This window comes from Symsagittifera roscoffensis, chromosome 5 (genome assembly GCF_963678635.1).
Source record: "Symsagittifera roscoffensis chromosome 5, txSymRosc1.1, whole genome shotgun sequence".
NCBI lineage: Eukaryota > Metazoa > Xenacoelomorpha > Acoela > Convolutidae > Symsagittifera > Symsagittifera roscoffensis.
Window position 1 is genome coordinate 47,940,123 of NC_087066.1, and position 17,827 is coordinate 47,957,949.

The 17,827-nt window shown below is 36.7% G+C and overlaps 2 protein-coding genes across 3 annotated transcripts in view; both read right to left on the minus strand.

Annotated features, from left to right (window-relative positions):
* The window catches only part of LOC134846882 (glutamate receptor ionotropic, kainate 2-like), a 50,444-nt gene that overhangs the window by 11,901 nt on the left and 20,716 nt on the right, over window positions 1-17,827 (minus strand). For both annotated transcript variants that reach the window (XM_063864293.1, XM_063864294.1), the window contains exons 9-12: window positions 16,264-16,374; window positions 12,677-12,784; window positions 10,956-11,177; window positions 648-840 (exon numbers count right to left, since the gene is read on the minus strand). In XM_063864293.1, coding sequence (XP_063720363.1) covers window positions 648-840; window positions 10,956-11,177; window positions 12,677-12,784; window positions 16,264-16,374 — 634 coding nt within the window. The remainder of the gene's footprint in view (window positions 1-647; window positions 841-10,955; window positions 11,178-12,676; window positions 12,785-16,263; window positions 16,375-17,827) is intronic.
* On the minus strand, window positions 2,634-7,382 carry LOC134846881 (multiple PDZ domain protein-like). The gene is made up of 2 exons (XM_063864292.1): window positions 6,823-7,382; window positions 2,634-6,062 (listed from the first exon to the last, which is right to left on the minus strand). The coding sequence occupies exons 1-2, from the start codon at window positions 7,082-7,084 to the stop codon at window positions 2,881-2,883; spliced, it is 3,444 nt and encodes a 1,147-aa protein (XP_063720362.1). The 5' UTR covers window positions 7,085-7,382; the 3' UTR covers window positions 2,634-2,880.

The following is a 17,827-nucleotide window of genomic DNA, read 5'->3' on the forward strand; positions in this document are numbered from 1 at the left end:
AATAGTTTTTCTTAAATATTTGTAGTTGTATTTGGAAGCGCTGCGAGCGAGCATTCGATTTAATTATAGAAAAGGTTTTGTAGGTAGGTGCAGAAGCGGATCTAGGATTTTTTGGTCTTCCAAATAGGTCGACTTTTAAGGTCGGCAAAGTTCGTTTTCCGAGCTCTGCCGAATCACTTTAAAAGAAAGCAGGTAGAAAAGGGCGTTTTAGGCAATTTTTTCGGCGCTCCTTGCCCAAGTCGAAATTAGTAAATATTGGCACATATAGTACATAGTGTTCCAAAACAATATAAGGACGTTTTCCAAAACAATCTATTTTGGTAAGTTTTGTAAACGGAAGGCGCCGATTCAAAGTTTTGATGATCGATCGGTTGAGCATGATTGTGGTTAAATAGTACCAAAGGTTCTCTAGTACAACCTTTGAGTGATCATGGGATTGAATGCTTGAAAAAGCGGGGTGTCCTATTTAAAACCAGAGATCGTCAAGAGACATTCTTGTCCGCATTCAGATGTCTCTGGCTATTAATCTAAATTGTGTCAAAGTATATGCATCTATATTAACTGGATCATCCAGCAACACTCAATCTCAGTAAAAGTCCAAAACGAGAGTCCAAAATGACCCCAAGTCCAAAATATTGAATACTGACCTATGTATGCTACAATGAGGTACATCCATATGTTCATGTGTAGTGGCATGAGGAAGGAGAAGATGGAGGGGGTCCTGTCTTCCCTCCGTCTGAACAGAATGGAGATACCCAAGTTCATGTAGGGTGTGGAAAAGTCTATGTCGTCCTGTCTCTGGTAGTTAATGGTCAGAGGCGCAACAGCCAAGTCCGCCTCCTGAAATAACAGCATTTCAAACTAGAAACTATACGCAAAAAAGCAGGCAAAAAAACAAAAAGTTGCAAAGGGGATTTCGGATTTTATAAACCTTTAAGCTTACGGAAAAAAAGTTGAAGTTTAATTAATTTTTGTTAAAAAAGCCGTCAAAAACTTTCTTTGACCAGCCATCGAAGGCATGGAGTGGCAAACTAATGGATTCAAGTATGTGTTTTTAAGCAATAATACTCCTCAAATTTACGTCAGATGATGTCAAATAATAAGGTAGGGCGACAATTCGTAACAGGCGACAATTCGTAACAAGGCACTGGCAATTAGAATACGCTTGCTCCGCTGCGCTTGCATCCGGGACGAGAGGAATACTGCGCGTGAATCAGTATTTATCACTTCATCTACCTACTGTTAGAAATTGTCGCTTGCTCCGAATTGTCGCTTGTTACAAATTGTTGCCTCACGAAATAATATATCATGTCAAAGCTTAGTTTTTGTTGTGAAAGAAAAAATGGTCTGAATACTTTGCTTTTCCAAATAATTTAAACACTCATTTACATAATTTTATGACAGTAAAGAAACTTACCCTAGGTTGTTTTACACGTTTTTGAAATTGATAACTACTGGTTGAAGCTTCAATTATTCTTCAATTTCTCAAAGCATTATCTTCATAACAATCTCTTTACTTATATTCACTTAAAACATTACACAAACTTATTAGAAATATTCTTTTTTTTAGTTTTTTGCATCTTTTTTCCGCTTGTAATAAATTGGAAAGATCTAGAATTTTTCATAGCAATCGATCGGTAATTCTGTGTTTTTTGATCTGAAAAAAAAAACAGCCGACAATGAATCTTTCATTGTTTTCTTCAATAGTCTGAAAAATGAGAGCAACTGATTGCCTTGCAGGCAACTCAGAACCAGTTTAGACTAATTTCTTATAGAATTTAAGTTTCAGCTATCGTTTTGGATCACATACACAAGGACTTTAGAAGACCTATTGTTCCGCAGTTGAAATGGGCAGAAACTTTGTACTCGGGTGTGTTTTAATTGTTTTTTGATTTTTTTCCACGCAAATTCAAGTTCCACGCATATTCATGGGTCAGGGGCGGATTTAGGGGGGGGGAGGCGGGAGGGCGCTTTTCCTTCAAGTATTCGACCCCCTCACTAACCAAAAAGTCTCCCTTTAGTGTTATTTTATGATATCCATTTAGGCCGAGCAACCCTAAAAGTTTTTAAAGGCGCCTTGGGCGCCAATATACACACATTTTGAAGGGGAGCGCACGCCGAAAAAACGCATTTTTTTAAATCAAAATTTTCCAAAAACCACCCAAAAATGGCTTATTTGACCTGTTTTTTTTAAAAATTGCCTACGTCAAAAAAGGATCTTTATAGTGCGTTCTGGGAGTGCTCGGAAAATCAGTTTGGTCGACTTAAAAAAACCTCGACAAAAATTTCGAAAAATTTGTTTTTCAAAATCCTCCCTCGAGAAAATCCCATACCCGACCCTGATTGTATGTATAACCTTGATTTCATGATTTTTTTGATGAATCATGAGAATCATAATGAATTACTAATGTAAGTTTTGAAACTTATTGGTTTTTGGCAGAAAAATGCTAGATTTCCAGTTACTAGTGAATATGGCATCAAATAAGGTGTAGAATTCGGTCATAAGTTTTTAATTATTAATTTTTGTCATTTAAAAAATTGTTACTAAGTACAACTTTTGATCAAACTGCAAAAGTAACCATCGCACTCGTATATTAACAAAATTGCTCATACCAGGGTGAAGTACTGACTGCTTTGACTGCCGTTTGATTTGAAATAAGTCTCGTGTAGCTTTGTTTTGATTTCACTTTGTTAGATTCTTTTTATACCAACTACTGGATTTTTTTTGAATTAAATAGGGAGCTCCGAGCGATAACATATTTTTTTTATAATAAAGACAGAAACCGATACAATTCTGCAAAATGATTTATAAAATAAATTTATCTGCGCCATTTATGAACCTAAGCCCAAAGGTTATGTTATCTGAAATCTTTCGTTGATTCAGTTAATGGATGAAAACAGTGTTTCATTTTCGCTCCCTTTCACCGTGCATGATTGTACAATAAACATCAGAGGGGATCTCGCCCCTTTGATAACCAAAACCGCATCCTGTTGACTTGTTCCCACCAAACTCTGCCCATTCACTGAAATTAGTCGATCACCAGGGTTCAGAACCTCATCTGTACCACGTGACTCCCACTGTCCCGCTGCCGGGCTCCCCGTATTCACATCTTTGATGAAAATGCCCATTTCATGGCCCAATATACTTAAACCTAAAGGCTCTCCGTCTTTTCTTCGGACCTCAACTAGTCGTTTTGGTCCGAATATGAACGATTCATGATCTGGCGCTTCGTCAATAACCGCAATTCCGCTGTCATCTCGAGGAGCAGAAAATGATGGCGCTTTTGATTTCACTTTGTCCTGATCTTTGAAAGGGTTGCTCTCGCTGTAGATTGGCCTTGAGTTGACCGGAGAAGCCTCGTCTTCTAGAATTGAGTCGGCCGAAGGTGTCATAAACGAGCTCGCGTTTCGCTTAACTTTCGAGACCAACATTGAAGAGTTTGAACGTGCTAAACTTGCATCCGAATCCAATCCTTCGAAATAGAGGCACATTTTGACGGTCAACTCTTCTGGAACCTTTTCATGTGTCCAGTAGTAACTCGCGTCTTCTCGTGCTATATACGTAACAAATACGTCGTCTTCTTTTCGGCCGAGTTCGCGAAGTAAACTCCGAACATCATTTATGTCCATTCCCCAAATTGTGACGTCATTTATGGCCCGAATAATATCTCCAACGTCGATTCGGCCATCTCGGCTTGCGGCCCCGCCCGGTGATGCCGATTTGACAAGGACTCCATTTCCTCTAGGCTCTTTCCCGACCGACAGACCGATGACTCCGACCTTCATTTTCGATATAGCTATTTTCTGCTCAAGAGACTTCGGCAAAATGATTTGATTTTCATCGTTTGATGAACCTGGTGATTGACTTTCTCGTGAGTTTGCATAATTCACTTTACCAAGATCTTCAACATTAGGCGACCGTTCTTTAACCGAGTCATTTAATTTTTCATCTTTTTTCCAGGGCGTGGTATTGTTTCTAGGAGCTGAAAAACTGGTAGTTTGAGCTTGCATGACAATTTCGGGCTCTTCATGTTTTAAGGTCAATGGAGGAGGCGGGGTCGGGTTGTCGGACTCATAAGACGTTGAAACTGCTTCGGGTGAATTGGACCTAGTCCTTTTCGCTTCACTTGATAAGTTACTTTCGCTTCTCAAGTTTGGTTCCAACTTTCGAACACCGATCATAAGAGGTCCTGTTGAACTGTCTTCTATCATTTCAATGACTTCTGGTAAAGATCTCCCGACAATGCTTTTACCTTGAACTGAGATTAATTTGTCATAGAGACCTAACTCAGGTGTCTTCGACGCAGCACCTCCTGGCGTGATTTCATCGATTATGATATGTTTCCTCTCGTAGTTAGTAATACTAAGTCCAAGGTCATCAAATGGCTGCTTTGCAATGTATGCTTCCTTCACTTCCCACGACCATTTTAGATCACACAGAACTGGTTTAGGATCTTCATCATCATCGAATTCATTTTTAGTCGACGCAAAAACAGACTCACGTGACTCGACCAACACTTGATCTTCAGACAGAACAAAAGCGCCTTCATTCAGCGAATCGTTTACCGGCAACAAATCATTTTCTTCTTCAATTTCCAATAGCAAGTCGTTGTTTGGGATGGTTTTCCGTCCGACTACAAAATGAACGCTTGGGGGCATAGATGATAGCATCTTAACAGCCTCGGCGTGGTTTAAACTTCTTACAACGCGGCTTTTCTCGGGTTCCACAATTTCAAGCAGCTCGTCGCCTTCTTTTATCACGCCAGATTTTCCTACCGGTCCAAACTCAGCAATAACTTTCAAGAAATGCTGGTTGATGATTTCTCCGCTGGGTTCTTCAATTTCAAGGCCTTCAAGACTGAACCCCCAGCCTCCTGTTGGGTCCGCTTTTGTCACTGATCCAGCCACAATCTCGAAATCGGGTCCTAATTTTTGCTCCCACTTACGACAAACTTTTTCAACGTCCTGATTCGTCTTTCCTTTTGAAGCTTCCGGTCTTAGCGTTTCATTGTTTATTTCACGATGATAGCGCATCAAGGTCAAGTGGACAATTTTTCCCGCGTGTCTCAGTTTGTTCATGGAAGCCTCTGCTGTTTTGCCAAAAATAGATTCGCCATTTACGGCAACAATCCGATCACCAACGCGAATCATGCTTAGTCTCTCGGCCGGCGAATCTTCCACGACTGATTTAATCGTGACTCCGAGAGTCGAGTTTTTGTCCAAAGGACTATTGACCGATAATCCCATTCCCTTTTCATTTGTTTCAATGGTTACATCATAAGTCTCACCGTCGACATAAAAATTTTCGTCTAGACGGACATCTCGCTGAATGCCAAGTTCGACTTGGTTCATTTTAAAAGCTTCCAGATCTCTGAAAACGTCTTCGATTCGCATTTGGCGAACGTTTTTACCACAAATTTCGACAAGTTCATCGCCGATTTTCAAATTATTTGCCATAGCAGCTGGGGTATTTGGAACGATTCTTTCGATTAGTATTTTTCCCTCATCCGAAATGATTCCGAATCCCAGTCCACTGTTTACGTCGTTTTGAAGCAGAACTCTGTGCAGTTGTCTTTGGGTTTGAATTCTCGTCATCTTTTGGATATTTTGCGCTAAAATAATTTCAATTCTTCCTGTCGATTTTAAAATATCCAACGCTTCCTCGTGCTCTTCGGAGCTTCTTAACATGACTTTATTGACTACTAAGATTTGATCACCAGTTCTCAAACCCTCTTTAAAAGCAACACCATCTGAATTTATATCATTCACAATCATTTTGTATTCGTGTTCATTGAGCAAAACTTTGTTCACGCTGAATCCCAACGAGGCCCCTGGATCTCGGTAGAACGTAGCTCGGTGAATTTGATTCGGCCCTTTGACTCTTTCGACAAAGTCTTCGATTGATTCTTCGGATTTTACGAAACCTCGCTCATTATCAACTTCGCTTTCTAGGCCGAACAGAGAGTTAGGCGATGATTCGAGAGTCTTCTGAGATGTTGATTGGATGCCAATTATGTCCTCCTGGATTTCAAGACTTGAAGTTCCGTTTAACTTGTTCAGATCTAAACAAGATTGGAAAACTTTGAAAAAGCACCGAACTTTCAGTTTTTGCGCGCATTGATTCATGGAATTCTAGCAGTGTTTGTATATTAAAAGGTAATTAAACTTTCGAATGGTCAGAAAAAATTTTAGGATAGCCGGTGAATGTGCAAGCAGCACAGAACGTTCCGACCATATTCACATGAAAAACTTACAAAAAAGTTTTCTTTTTTCCACTTTTGGAGTCATTTTTTGTCCATGGTGCGATGAGAGAACTACACAATCGCGTAGAAAGTTCGCCAGTTAGGCATACTCGTGAACAATGGCTGCAAATAATGAAAAACAGACTAGAAAATGTATTTGGAAAAAAAAATTGAAAAGAAGTTTAAAATGAAGTTTCTTGTTTAAAAAAATTAAGTTTTCCGAGCTTAAATGTCAATTTTTCATATAACGAACGTTACACGATTGGTAATACTGGCTTGAAATCAGATAAATCTCAACAGAGCTGTTTTTATTGACACTGGGACAACTTTTTGAAATTTTTTAAATGTCCTTCAAATCACGATTGAAAGGGTATTAATATAATATATCACTCGACCCATTCCGATGATTACTTGTGCTACCTTATTTTGCATAGAAAACAAAAAAAGAAGAAAGAACTAAAAGACAATCGAATACAAAGTTCCTCCCCATTTTCAATGACCGGGACAACAAATTCAGTTTGTTTGGATTATAAAAAATAATTTAAAAAGCGCGAAGTTTGAGAAAATGGCCATAATTTACCTTTTGCAAGCTTTTCTTCAACTTCTAAATTTGCTTTATACACTTCCTGGAACAAAGGGTCTCTTAACAATTTGATCAGAGCTCCGAGTTGCTGTTTCTGCTCGCGGTATTCATACGAGGGGGTTTTGTTCAGCTTCGCCAGAAGTCGTTCGGCGTTTCCGAGTAGCTCAGCGCTTGATCCGTTCAGCTCGGGTTGTCTTCTGTTCGTTGCTGACGACGGATTTCGGCTTCTCGGCAGCGGCTTAGGCGACTCCGAACTCATATCGAATCCAAACTCTCTACCTATTTCTTTTTCCACGTTTCTATTTCGTGATCCTTTACGCGAATTCAGGCTTTTTAATAAAAACAGTATAACTGCGGTAGAAATGAAATTTTTATTGTAAAACTAAAGCTGCTGCAATAAAATCAAGATTTTTCAAAGCATAGAAGCTGCTATAAGTGTATAATTTTTTCTTTAGTTAATTTTGTTCTGTTTTTTTTCAGCTCAAACAGTGGCAATTCCATTTTTTTCTTGCGGCATATGGCTTGGAACAACTTGCTTCCTCGGGAATTCTTTCAGCTCTTACCATTCAAGACTACGCATTATAAGAAAGCAAGAATAGTTTAGTTGGTGCACATAATGTGTGTTCATTTAACGCTAGTCTGAATATAAATATTTGGCAGTTTTGGATGTCTTATGTCCCAGGCGAGTAGTGTTTCAGGAGAGGAGACGGTATGGTTTGAAAAGATGTGAATAAGAGATGGATCGAGTAGCTACCATTAGTTAACAGTAGTACGGAAAGAAAAACTCTAGTTTCGACCTTCCTGATTTCATATGTGAAACGCTTTCGTGATGATTAAAACTATCGATCTCCACCAGCGAAAAGAACAACATACAAGCTATTCACCTTCGCAAGCAACGAGCATGGCGAGTCTCGAACCACCGACCTTAGGCACTTTCCTATTGCTCTTCCATGCAGTGTCCTTAATAAAAAGTTTTATCTCCCAAGAAACGGTTTACTCACAAAAACTGTTGCAGTTCACTAACTCAAAGTTCTCGAAAAACGAGAGCTTGCAAATAAGGTGTCATAAATTGTTTTGAACTAAACATTAAAAACGTTGGCCATAATTTAGTCGAAAATCAAAAATATGTTGTCTTTTGGTAGTTTAGAGACACTTTTTCAAGCAAAAGATTTTTTAAAGTTAAATTTCATGCAATATTAAACTAAAGTATATTTAGGTGACCTTGAATTGCTGGAAGTTTGTTCAGATTGGCACCAAGACGCAAAATCATCATGCTTGACCAATCAATTACCAAACACAAACGTCAATTAGTTTTGTTTTGAAGCAAAGACATGGCTACAAATCCTCCGGAGTGCTCTAGGAGTTAAACAGTTTTTTATTTATATAATAAGTATGTGATAACAGGAGAAAAGAGTAACTGTCTTTTCTCACCAGGGAAAGACTCAATCTAGGTTTACCAAAATCGAGACCGTACTAAATGGTCCCAGGAGCTTTTGGATTAAAAACAAGTCATTTGATTTGTCTGCTCAGCTTTTATAATTCTTTTGAAGTACACCAAAATAAGAATGGCTGAAGTTCACTTTTCAACTACAAACGGTGGTATTTTTTTTTAGCTTCTGGTCTATAAAAAAATTATAATTTTTCCAATTGAGAAATATTGGAATCGTATTCTCAAATATTCTCCCCATTAAATTCAAGATTGATTATCAATAGTTTATTGTGTTGTCGACTGACGAAAAAACTGAATGTTTATGTTTGGGGTGGTTTTTTTCTAATCAGTCAATTTTCGGTGATCGAAAAAAGACAAGTTCTAACGAAAAATGTTTATACCCAATTGAATATATCAACTCCCTGAGTTCAAATTTGAAAAAATATTATTTTCCTCTTATTGTTTTTTTGTTGTTCCGAGAGTTTGAAAATTGTTAATTTGGCCATGCTCTCAAATAAGTTATCCGCGCTTTGAATATTTTTTCACATAATATTGAAAGCGGAAAGCGACTTATTTATGCGTGGCGAATTATCCCGCCTCACAACAAAATCGGTCCAAATTGAATTGGGGCAAGTGAATCGATTGTATTAATTTTGTACGTACCAAGTTTTCACACTTGATGTTTGGTATGGGATACTTGAACAAACCGCTGTATTTTCAAACCGCTCTATCGGGAAGCCACGCTAACTGCTTGTCAATTTTAATTGCCTCATGTTTGCGTCGGGGGCATTCAACAGTGCCGAAAGCTTAGGATATTTGAAAATTTTTAGTTAGCTGAAAAACTGGCAATTTGTTTGAATACTGTTTTGCTATGGAGCGAAACCGAGAAGAAAAGGTGTTAGTTTGTTGAGTTAACTGTTTGTTCAGAAAAAGTTATTACGTCGCGCTTCGGAAATTTTCGTTTGTTTAACAAACGATAGCAAATAAAATGGCTGATTTTGACTTTTCATTTTCCTTCAATTTGATTTTATTTACTTGTCAGTGATTTGGGATCAGTAAAAAAGTTCAAAATATTTTTTCGGCACTGTTGAACAACTTTTTGGTATTGTTGGACTTCGGCACTGTTGTACTACCCCTTTGCGTCATCAGATTTATATGGTTGAATAACAATTTTGTCACCAAGTTATGCTTAAATCATACCTTTTAAATTCCAATTTCAAAGGCCTTAATTCTAAAACAAATACGCACGCAATTATGTATAGAGAGTTGCAAAAAGTTCAAACAGACAGAAAAGTTTTGCAAAGAGCAATATGACATTCTTAAGCACGTTTTGCATGCAAGTTTGATTTTTCAGGTGATATGAGACATAATTTCTGTCTGCAAAAAATTTGCTTTTTCAAGGAAAACTGTCTGAAACAGATTTATTGCTCTTTTTCTTCAATTTTGTCTGTCCCAATTTTGTACTACTAATTATGGGAGATTAAAAGCACCAAATAAAATTGTTGATTCGCTTTATAACGTTCTCTAAAAAAGGCCGTAAACTAGTTTATGAAAACTTATAAGTTTTGATTCCAATAACACCTAAAAGATTTGTTTTTAATGCACCCGCACAAATGTTCCCTCAAGAGTGACCTTGAAAAGTTATTCGGAAATGGTTATTGTGGAACCAAAACCTGACCACAATCGCAAAGAACCACTGAGTCAAATCGAACAATCCAAAATCAGGAGAGACGTTCTAAAAACTACTCAAAGTAACCCAATTCGTTTACTGAAATATAACTACGAGGATTATTTCGAAAAAACTAACCGAGGGAAGATTTCCGCTTTTTTTCTCAATTCCATGCACAGGGATCATGCAAAGACTACGAAAACTCCACCGCACTAGATTCGATGTTACTAGTCTTTCTTATCGTCTTGCGCAAATGTTCCACAAATCTTTTTGTCCTTAATTTTTCTGCAATTGTTTCATTTCAGCTGTTTGTCGCATGTTTCGGATACAAAAGATATTACAAAAAATGTGAAGTTTTTGGAAAAAGTAAGTATTCGAACAAGCGGAAACCCGTGAAGAAGCATTAATCGGAATCGACCGCTAGCTCCGTTTTAATCGACTGCACCTATATTTGACATATGAGCAATACAGTGCACAACTTATTGTTTGTCGCTCAATAAATGTTACAAATTATCGAATAGTTTAAACTATGGCCTGTTTTTTTGAAAAATATGAATTGTTGCCTGCAATAACCAAACTTCTCTTTCGACGATTTGTCGCCTCACGCATAAATTAAACAGCATAAGCAGCATAGTAGTTTACCGCCGCAGTCGCGTCAACGTGTCGAGAGATCTCTAAATAACAGTATGAAAAGTTTCTATGATATATCAACCTGGATTGAAAATTCGACATACGTTTTTCCATGCAAATCCAGCGTATAACCGGTTTAGTAAAAAAAAAACAGGTTTTAAATGACTGCTTTTGATATGAATGATCTGATTTTTGGCTCGTCACAATACAAGTCTCTTGTTATGAGGATAATAAAATGCGCACACTACCCAGGTGGCACAGAATATGCCAAGTACACTTATTCTAGCAAACTAACAATTTCGTTATTAAAATCAGATAGTTAAACTTCCTTCTTCTTTCCAAACTGCGTGTACACCCCCACCCCACCCCAGCTCCCTGTCGCCCACGGACAATGACACTTACCCCCCTCTGCAGTTCGCCGACCATTCCGTTCCAGGATCCGTCGGCCTGTTTGGACCCATAGTTCCCGTCCTTCACCAGACTCAGAGTGTACTGGAAGTTGATTCCGTCCTTTAGCATGTATATCTTCATCTTTTCCAGCAGGTCCACGCAGTACCCCTCAAACTGCACACTGTCCGTTGAAAACTCGTCCTCTCTTTCTTTCAACATGGTGAATGGCGGTTGCTAAAAAACGAAACCTTTTCAGACACAAAACTTTGACTTACTAAAATATTTTTTACTATGGGATCTACCTAACAATCTCCATCCCTTTCAAGAAAGGGGGAGAGATTGTTAAATAGATGAAAATGGTGGATTTTTCGACCAATCAGAATGCAGCAAAATTAGAACTCTCAATATAAAGCTCAGTGCTAATTTACTGTATTTATTTATAGGGGTGGATATTCTTAATTATGTACCATGGGGGGGGGGGGGGGGGAGAGGTTGGAGATTGCTAAGTAGATCCTTACTATAGCTAACAAATGATAAACTAAAAACTGAGAATTTAGAAAAAGTATGCATTACTATAAATAATGTCACCACTATAATTTCCCGTTTGACCAAAAATGCTTATCATACAATTTTGATAAATGGAAAATTGCTAGTCATGAAATTTTTTGTGCAATTCCAGGAGTAAAAAAAGTTGCATGAAAGGTCTATGATTAGTGATTTTTCATAAATCGAAACTGAAGGATAATTTTTTTTCCATACACCAATGGAGTTTTTTGAAAATTTCTTTTCTCAAAATTTTTGGGTTGCGCTCGTAACCGAACGCAAGTGACAAAGACCTTGGCTACTCAAAAGTAGAGTCACCAAATAGTCGACCGTCTTGAAATTACAAAGCAACGAAAACTTGCGGAATCATATTACTCTTAAACAAAGGATACAATGAAAGTATCAAGTTTTTCCGAAATTTTTCAAAGATGATTTTTTTAAAAAAACATTTGAATGTTCAATTAATCATGCATTGATCAAGTCATGCAAAATGAATAGGCGTTTTGAGCGTTTTTGAAAAAAAAAATTATCCAGAGAAATGGAAAAAAAATTAACTTTTGTGTATCCAGGACTAAGTTATGCACACAAAATCTAAGTTTTGCCTGCAAAAAGTTTTTCTTTACAAAATGTTTGTTTGAGTACAAATTCGTTGCGTGATTGAAAAAAAGTTTTTTTTTGGGGCAGCTTTGAGACTTTTATCATCAAAAACTATTAATGGAAATTGTATGAATAGAATTTTTTGTTGACAAAAAGTTGTTCTTTTTTATTTATGATCATACATCGAATTTTGCGCCAAAAAAAGAGCAAATTCTTAAAAAACTCGATGAAAATTCTTGAAAAACTCGAAAAACTTGACAAGAAAAAATAAACAATTTTTTTTTGTTTTAATTCTTTTTGGTTAAAATTGTAATACTCAAGTTTGAGAATTAGAACCACATTTTTAAAATATATTTTGTCTAAATTAATTATGAAAGCTACTTTTTTTCCCTGATAAGCAGTACGGGAATTAGGCTTATTATTGTTTAATGCTCAAACCGTAACATATTCCTTCATTGGGGGATATTCGATACTAGCTACTATAGGGGTGATAATCAATACTAGCGAAGGGGTATGGGAAGGGGTAAAACATTATGCTTGATATCCATTACTGGTAGATGTTCAAAAATGAACAGAATTTTTATATCACGTACAATAATGGTTGTCACTCTGATAGTTCTGTTGTTCAGCAGTTCCAGAGACTCGTCAGCTGCGGAATTGCTGGTGATATTTGTACCATTTTCAACACTCCAGTTTCCAACCTAAAACAAAACACTTTTTGAAAAAAGCTCAGACTTAATGTTCGGTCCTCGAAAACCTCAAAGAATACTCTTAATAGTCGGTTCTTTTTTCAATTAACATCAAGACGGTTCGTGAAAAGCTAAGTTTTTCATCATAATAAAACATCGTATCAGCTGATGTTCATGAAACGAATTGATCTTTATAGTACAAATGATGAGCAAGTCAATGTTTCAGAACAGATTTTTTTATGAGCCAATCTGCTATTGGTTCCTGATTGAGCATATACAAAATATTCAAATTGCTTTAAGCTCTTAGTTGGTTTCAAAAATTCAGAAAATAATTCATTAACACGGAGACAATTCGATAGATTTTTTACTACAGCCCAAAGAAAACTGAAAAGTGCTCCAGTATGATATATCACTCGTTTTTTTTTTGCGAAGCGTCTTAACGTTGAGTGAAAAAAACCTGGCCAATTACTAAGTTAAGTGTGTTCTTTTGACCGGAACCAAACGTTTTTACCTAATTTTAATTCGAAAGTTCTTTTTTAGTTTTTGTAAGTTTTTATATAAGTTCTTAATTTCTGATTTTCATGCACTTAGTAGCCAGGTATGTTTTTTTTCACTAAACATCAAAAAACCATCATGAAAAAACGAATAACCAATCATATGAAAACCTTTGAGTTTTCTTTTGAAATGTATTAAGATAGTTCTAACAAATTATCTTCGTGTTGATAAAAAACGTTCTGACTTTTTTTCAAACGAGCTAAGAAATTTTTTAGACCAGCTTAGAGCTTAGAGCGCTTTCAACATTGAAAAAACCTCAATCAGTGAACCAAAAACCGATTGAATGATATGAAAACTGTTCTCGAACATTGCAATATGTACCAAAACATTGAAACTTTGGAAAAAAAAACAAGAACCAAGTAAGTTTTAGCGCTATTTTGAATTTTTTTTTGAAAAGTTAGGGGGGTTGAACAACCGAGGACGGAGAGAGGGGACGTCCAACTCCTTAGAGCCGCTGCTGCACCCCTTAATGAAACGTTCCAATAAATTCTCCTCCTCCAGCAAATTTTTTTTGAAAACTGACTGCATCAATCCATGCACAAGATTTTCCTTACCACTTATGTTGTCTCTGAAAACTAGCAAAACCTCGTAAATGTCTTAGAGGTCAAATCATTTATGATCGTTTTTTTTTGCCCCGGATCCAGTTATTTTTTCACCTAGTGAGTGTGTTGTTTTTCCGCGGAATAAAGAGTAAGCCAAATCCGTCATTGTCCCAAAGAAACAATTTCAGCCCATGGATTCAGATTTCTTAAGTTGTTTGCAAGGATGTTTCCACATCAAGAGCACCTCTAAAACTATTTAGGAATTACTGGCTGTTTTACGGCTTCAAAGCAATGTTTCTCTAGCTTTGACCAGATTTAGTCCTTTGAACAAGTTTCATAAAGCATGTGTTAAATTTTCAACTCCATATCTCAGCATGTTGCAAGGAAAGACATAAAAACGCCAAGAAAAAATTTTGATTCCCTTGCTCGTTGAAATCAAGTGTCCACTTATTTATTGTAGCCCCGTATAGTTTTCAGATTTTTGAAACAAATTTTCAGATAACACTACTTCAAAAGCGAAAATTGTTTTGGAGAAAGAACACATTTTTCTTCGTTATTTTTCGAATTAAAGCATCAAGCTTTTGAAAAGCAAGAATGTCCAGTAGCTGCCCTTACCAAATTTTTTTTTTATTTCTGATGAGAAACAATTAACTTCTAATCTAATTATCTGACAGAATCTTTAAATCAAGCAGGGGTTTTCTTAAAACTTTTGATCGTCTTTCTCATCAGAAACTACCTAAAACAAGGCTGTTTTTAGCTAGAAAACTTTCTGATGGTGGGAGTCGAACCCATGCTTACCCGTTAGCTAGACTTTTGTGTTCAACACTCGGACACACTTGTTCACTTGTTCACGCTGACACATTTCATTGCAATTTATAACATGAAATGTCGTTTTAAATAGACTTTCAACTATTAAAGTTTAGAAAATATCAAGGGGGAAGGGGTGGAACTAGAAAAGAGCCATCAAAGCATTTGAAATTTTTTAAAATCTCGTTGCGGTTGAGCAGTGAGCTGATTTAAAAATATTCTTTCTAGAAGTGGTATATTTCTAATGTTAGATGAGAAATAATAAGTTTCTAAAATTAGGTCAGGTTATCTATATAAAGTTTCTATCCAAATAAAAAGCCTTTGCTGGGTACTTTCGTGCAAGTAGCACAAAACCTTCCGACTGCTCTGAGCTCAGCACAAAATTCAAAAATAAAAATTTCCCAAATTTTTTATCTGATGTAAAAGCGATTGAAAAGGATAAAGCAACGTTGAAAGTGAATAAGAATCACAAAATGTTTCGACTGCTCTGAGCTCAGAAAAAAATTCAAAAAAGAAAGTTTTTCCGGTTTATGTTATTTTTTTCTAAAACAAAGGCGATTGAAATAGATAAATTAACTTTAAAAGGAGGTTTGATCGAGACTGGGCTGAATTTCAGTGTCATAGTCAAGTTGAGACAATATTTTTTCTCTGCATCACAGATGAAAGCCCTTTATCAAGAAGCTTACGAGCTTACGAGCTTTTTTTGAGGCAATATTTTTTGAGGAGATCTATTTTTGGCTAACTAACCTTAAAATTTTTCTAAAGGCGCCTTAGGCGCCAATCTATTCTAATTTTGAGGAACGAAGTTTTCCAAAAAATGTCTGAAAACGCCTTTTTTTGGCCTTTTTTTCAAAAATATGCCTGTAGCACAGAAAATTGGGTCATATTACAGGCTTTATAGTGGTTTGGGAGAGCTCAGAAAATCAATTTGGCCTTAAAAAAAGGTCGACAAAATTTTCAAATTTTTTTTTGAAAATCCGCCCCCCTCGAGAAGTTCCTAAATCCGCGCCTGGTATGGAGCAAAAAGGGGGTATCAGCCGTTTCTAAGGACCATATTTTCTATTAATTTCATAATTTATTTTATTCTCAGCCATTGATCTAAGCAAGCCAAGAATAGTTAAGAATCAGCCGCCCAACACCCTTATCTAGATTCGTTTGCAAGGAACAAGTAGAACGATTTTAATTTAATTTTCTGCATTTTAACTTGTGTTGATCTTGAGTAATCTTAGTCGAGACCACGCTTAAAAGACATATGCAACTGCAAGAACCAGAACTAAGCCACAAGTTTCTGACAGGCGGTTCAGTTCGAGTTTTGAAAATACGGTTGAAAATACGGTCTTAAGTTTCTTTAGTAGTGCTTGCGGCAAGTCTCGTGGTTAAGCGACACAGTTGATTAATTGGGATTGGGAGAATAAGACTGATTTCGATACAACAGGTTAATTTATCAGTCGGGGTTTAGGACGACCGCCGGTTTTCTAATACTTTATTTGAACCGATAGAGCACAATTTTATTTTGGTTATACAGAAAGGTTAGTGAAGTTTAAATATGTGAAAGTTAGTCTATGAATGCAAAATGCATGTTCTTACTATTTGAATGTCTTCGCCGACCCTCTGAGCAACGTCAACAGTCTTGGGCATTCTTTCTCCGAATCCGTTCAAGTTCAGAGGTCCAGTGAGTCCCACTGACATTGTGGACGCCTAAAGAACAAAACGTGACTGATGGTAACAGAAATTTCTCGAGGGGAGGTGGGATCGTCAGTAATAGTTCGAAATCTTTGTTGACCTTTATTGGGTGTTCTCCCAAACGATTCTAATTTGTATTTATAAATTTTTATAAATAACTTGGTAACTAGATATCGTATGGAAACAATTTTTTATTATTATTATTATTATAAGGCGCATACTAATTTTCCGAGCTCTTCACAATACTATAGAAACAAAAGAAAATGCGCATTCGAGTTTTTGAAAAATACAAATTTTTCTATCCTTTTTTGCGCCACAGGTGAACTTTTGAAAAAAGAGACCAAAAGAACAATTTAAGTCAATTCCTGCATTGTTACACTGCTCCCATGAAAATAATTATACTATAATTCCAAAGATGCTTATAGAAAAATTTTGAGATTGTTATACCAAAAACGGATATCATCCTGCACCGAAGTTTCGTGGATAAAAATTGATTATATTGGATTATTTTTGACTAAAATTTTGTCTACGGCAAAGTTTAAGAAACAAAATGGATTTTTAATCCATTATAATCGACTGTTTTCAGAAAAAAAAATCAATTATCCCAACAACCCCAAAAACCAATTATAATCAATTATAATCTCAGATATAAATAAAATCCATTTTTGTTTTTAATAATCGATTAATTTTTTCCAAAATTTTAAGCTACTTTTTTGCAGCTTTCTGCAGAACTCGAGCCCGAACGAACAGAACACGCGTTCACCCATAAAATCACGGTTCACTACCTCCCCCTCTATGACCCTCTATATTGCTTCAAAAGTTTTTACAATATAATCCATTTCTAATCAATTCTAATCGATTGAATTTGAATTTTAGAGAGACTATAAAAATGCAATATGACCAAAAAATTATCCATGAAACTTCACTGCGGCATAGAACAGTACCAGAAGAAGAACCTCTAGGTGGTGAGGGTTTGAACTCCTGGGAGTGATGGGCAAACCCTTTCATATCCACTCTTTTTTATTCTATTAACACCTACTATATATATATATATATTATACAGGGGCGGATTTTAGGGGGGGGGAGGGGACGGGGGGGGGGGGGGGGGGGCGGACGCTCTTCCTCCTCAGGGATTTGACCCCCTGCCGACCCAAAGGGTTCCCCTTTGATACTTTTTCAGAAATCCATTTTTGGCCGACCGACCCTAAAATTTTTCTAAAAGCGTCTTTGGCGCCAATATATACTAACTTTGAGGGGAACGCGCGCCAAAAAAATGCAATTTTTTGGTCAAAATTTTTTCACGCAGAATTTCGGCGCAGAAAATTTTAGCCAAAATAGGGGCAAAACAGTGCTTTGGGAGAGCTCGAAAAATCAATTTGGTCGACCTTAAAAAAAAAAAAAAAGGTCGTCAAAGGTTTCGAATTTTTTTTTGAAAATCCGCCTCCTCCTCGAGAAAATCCTAGATCCG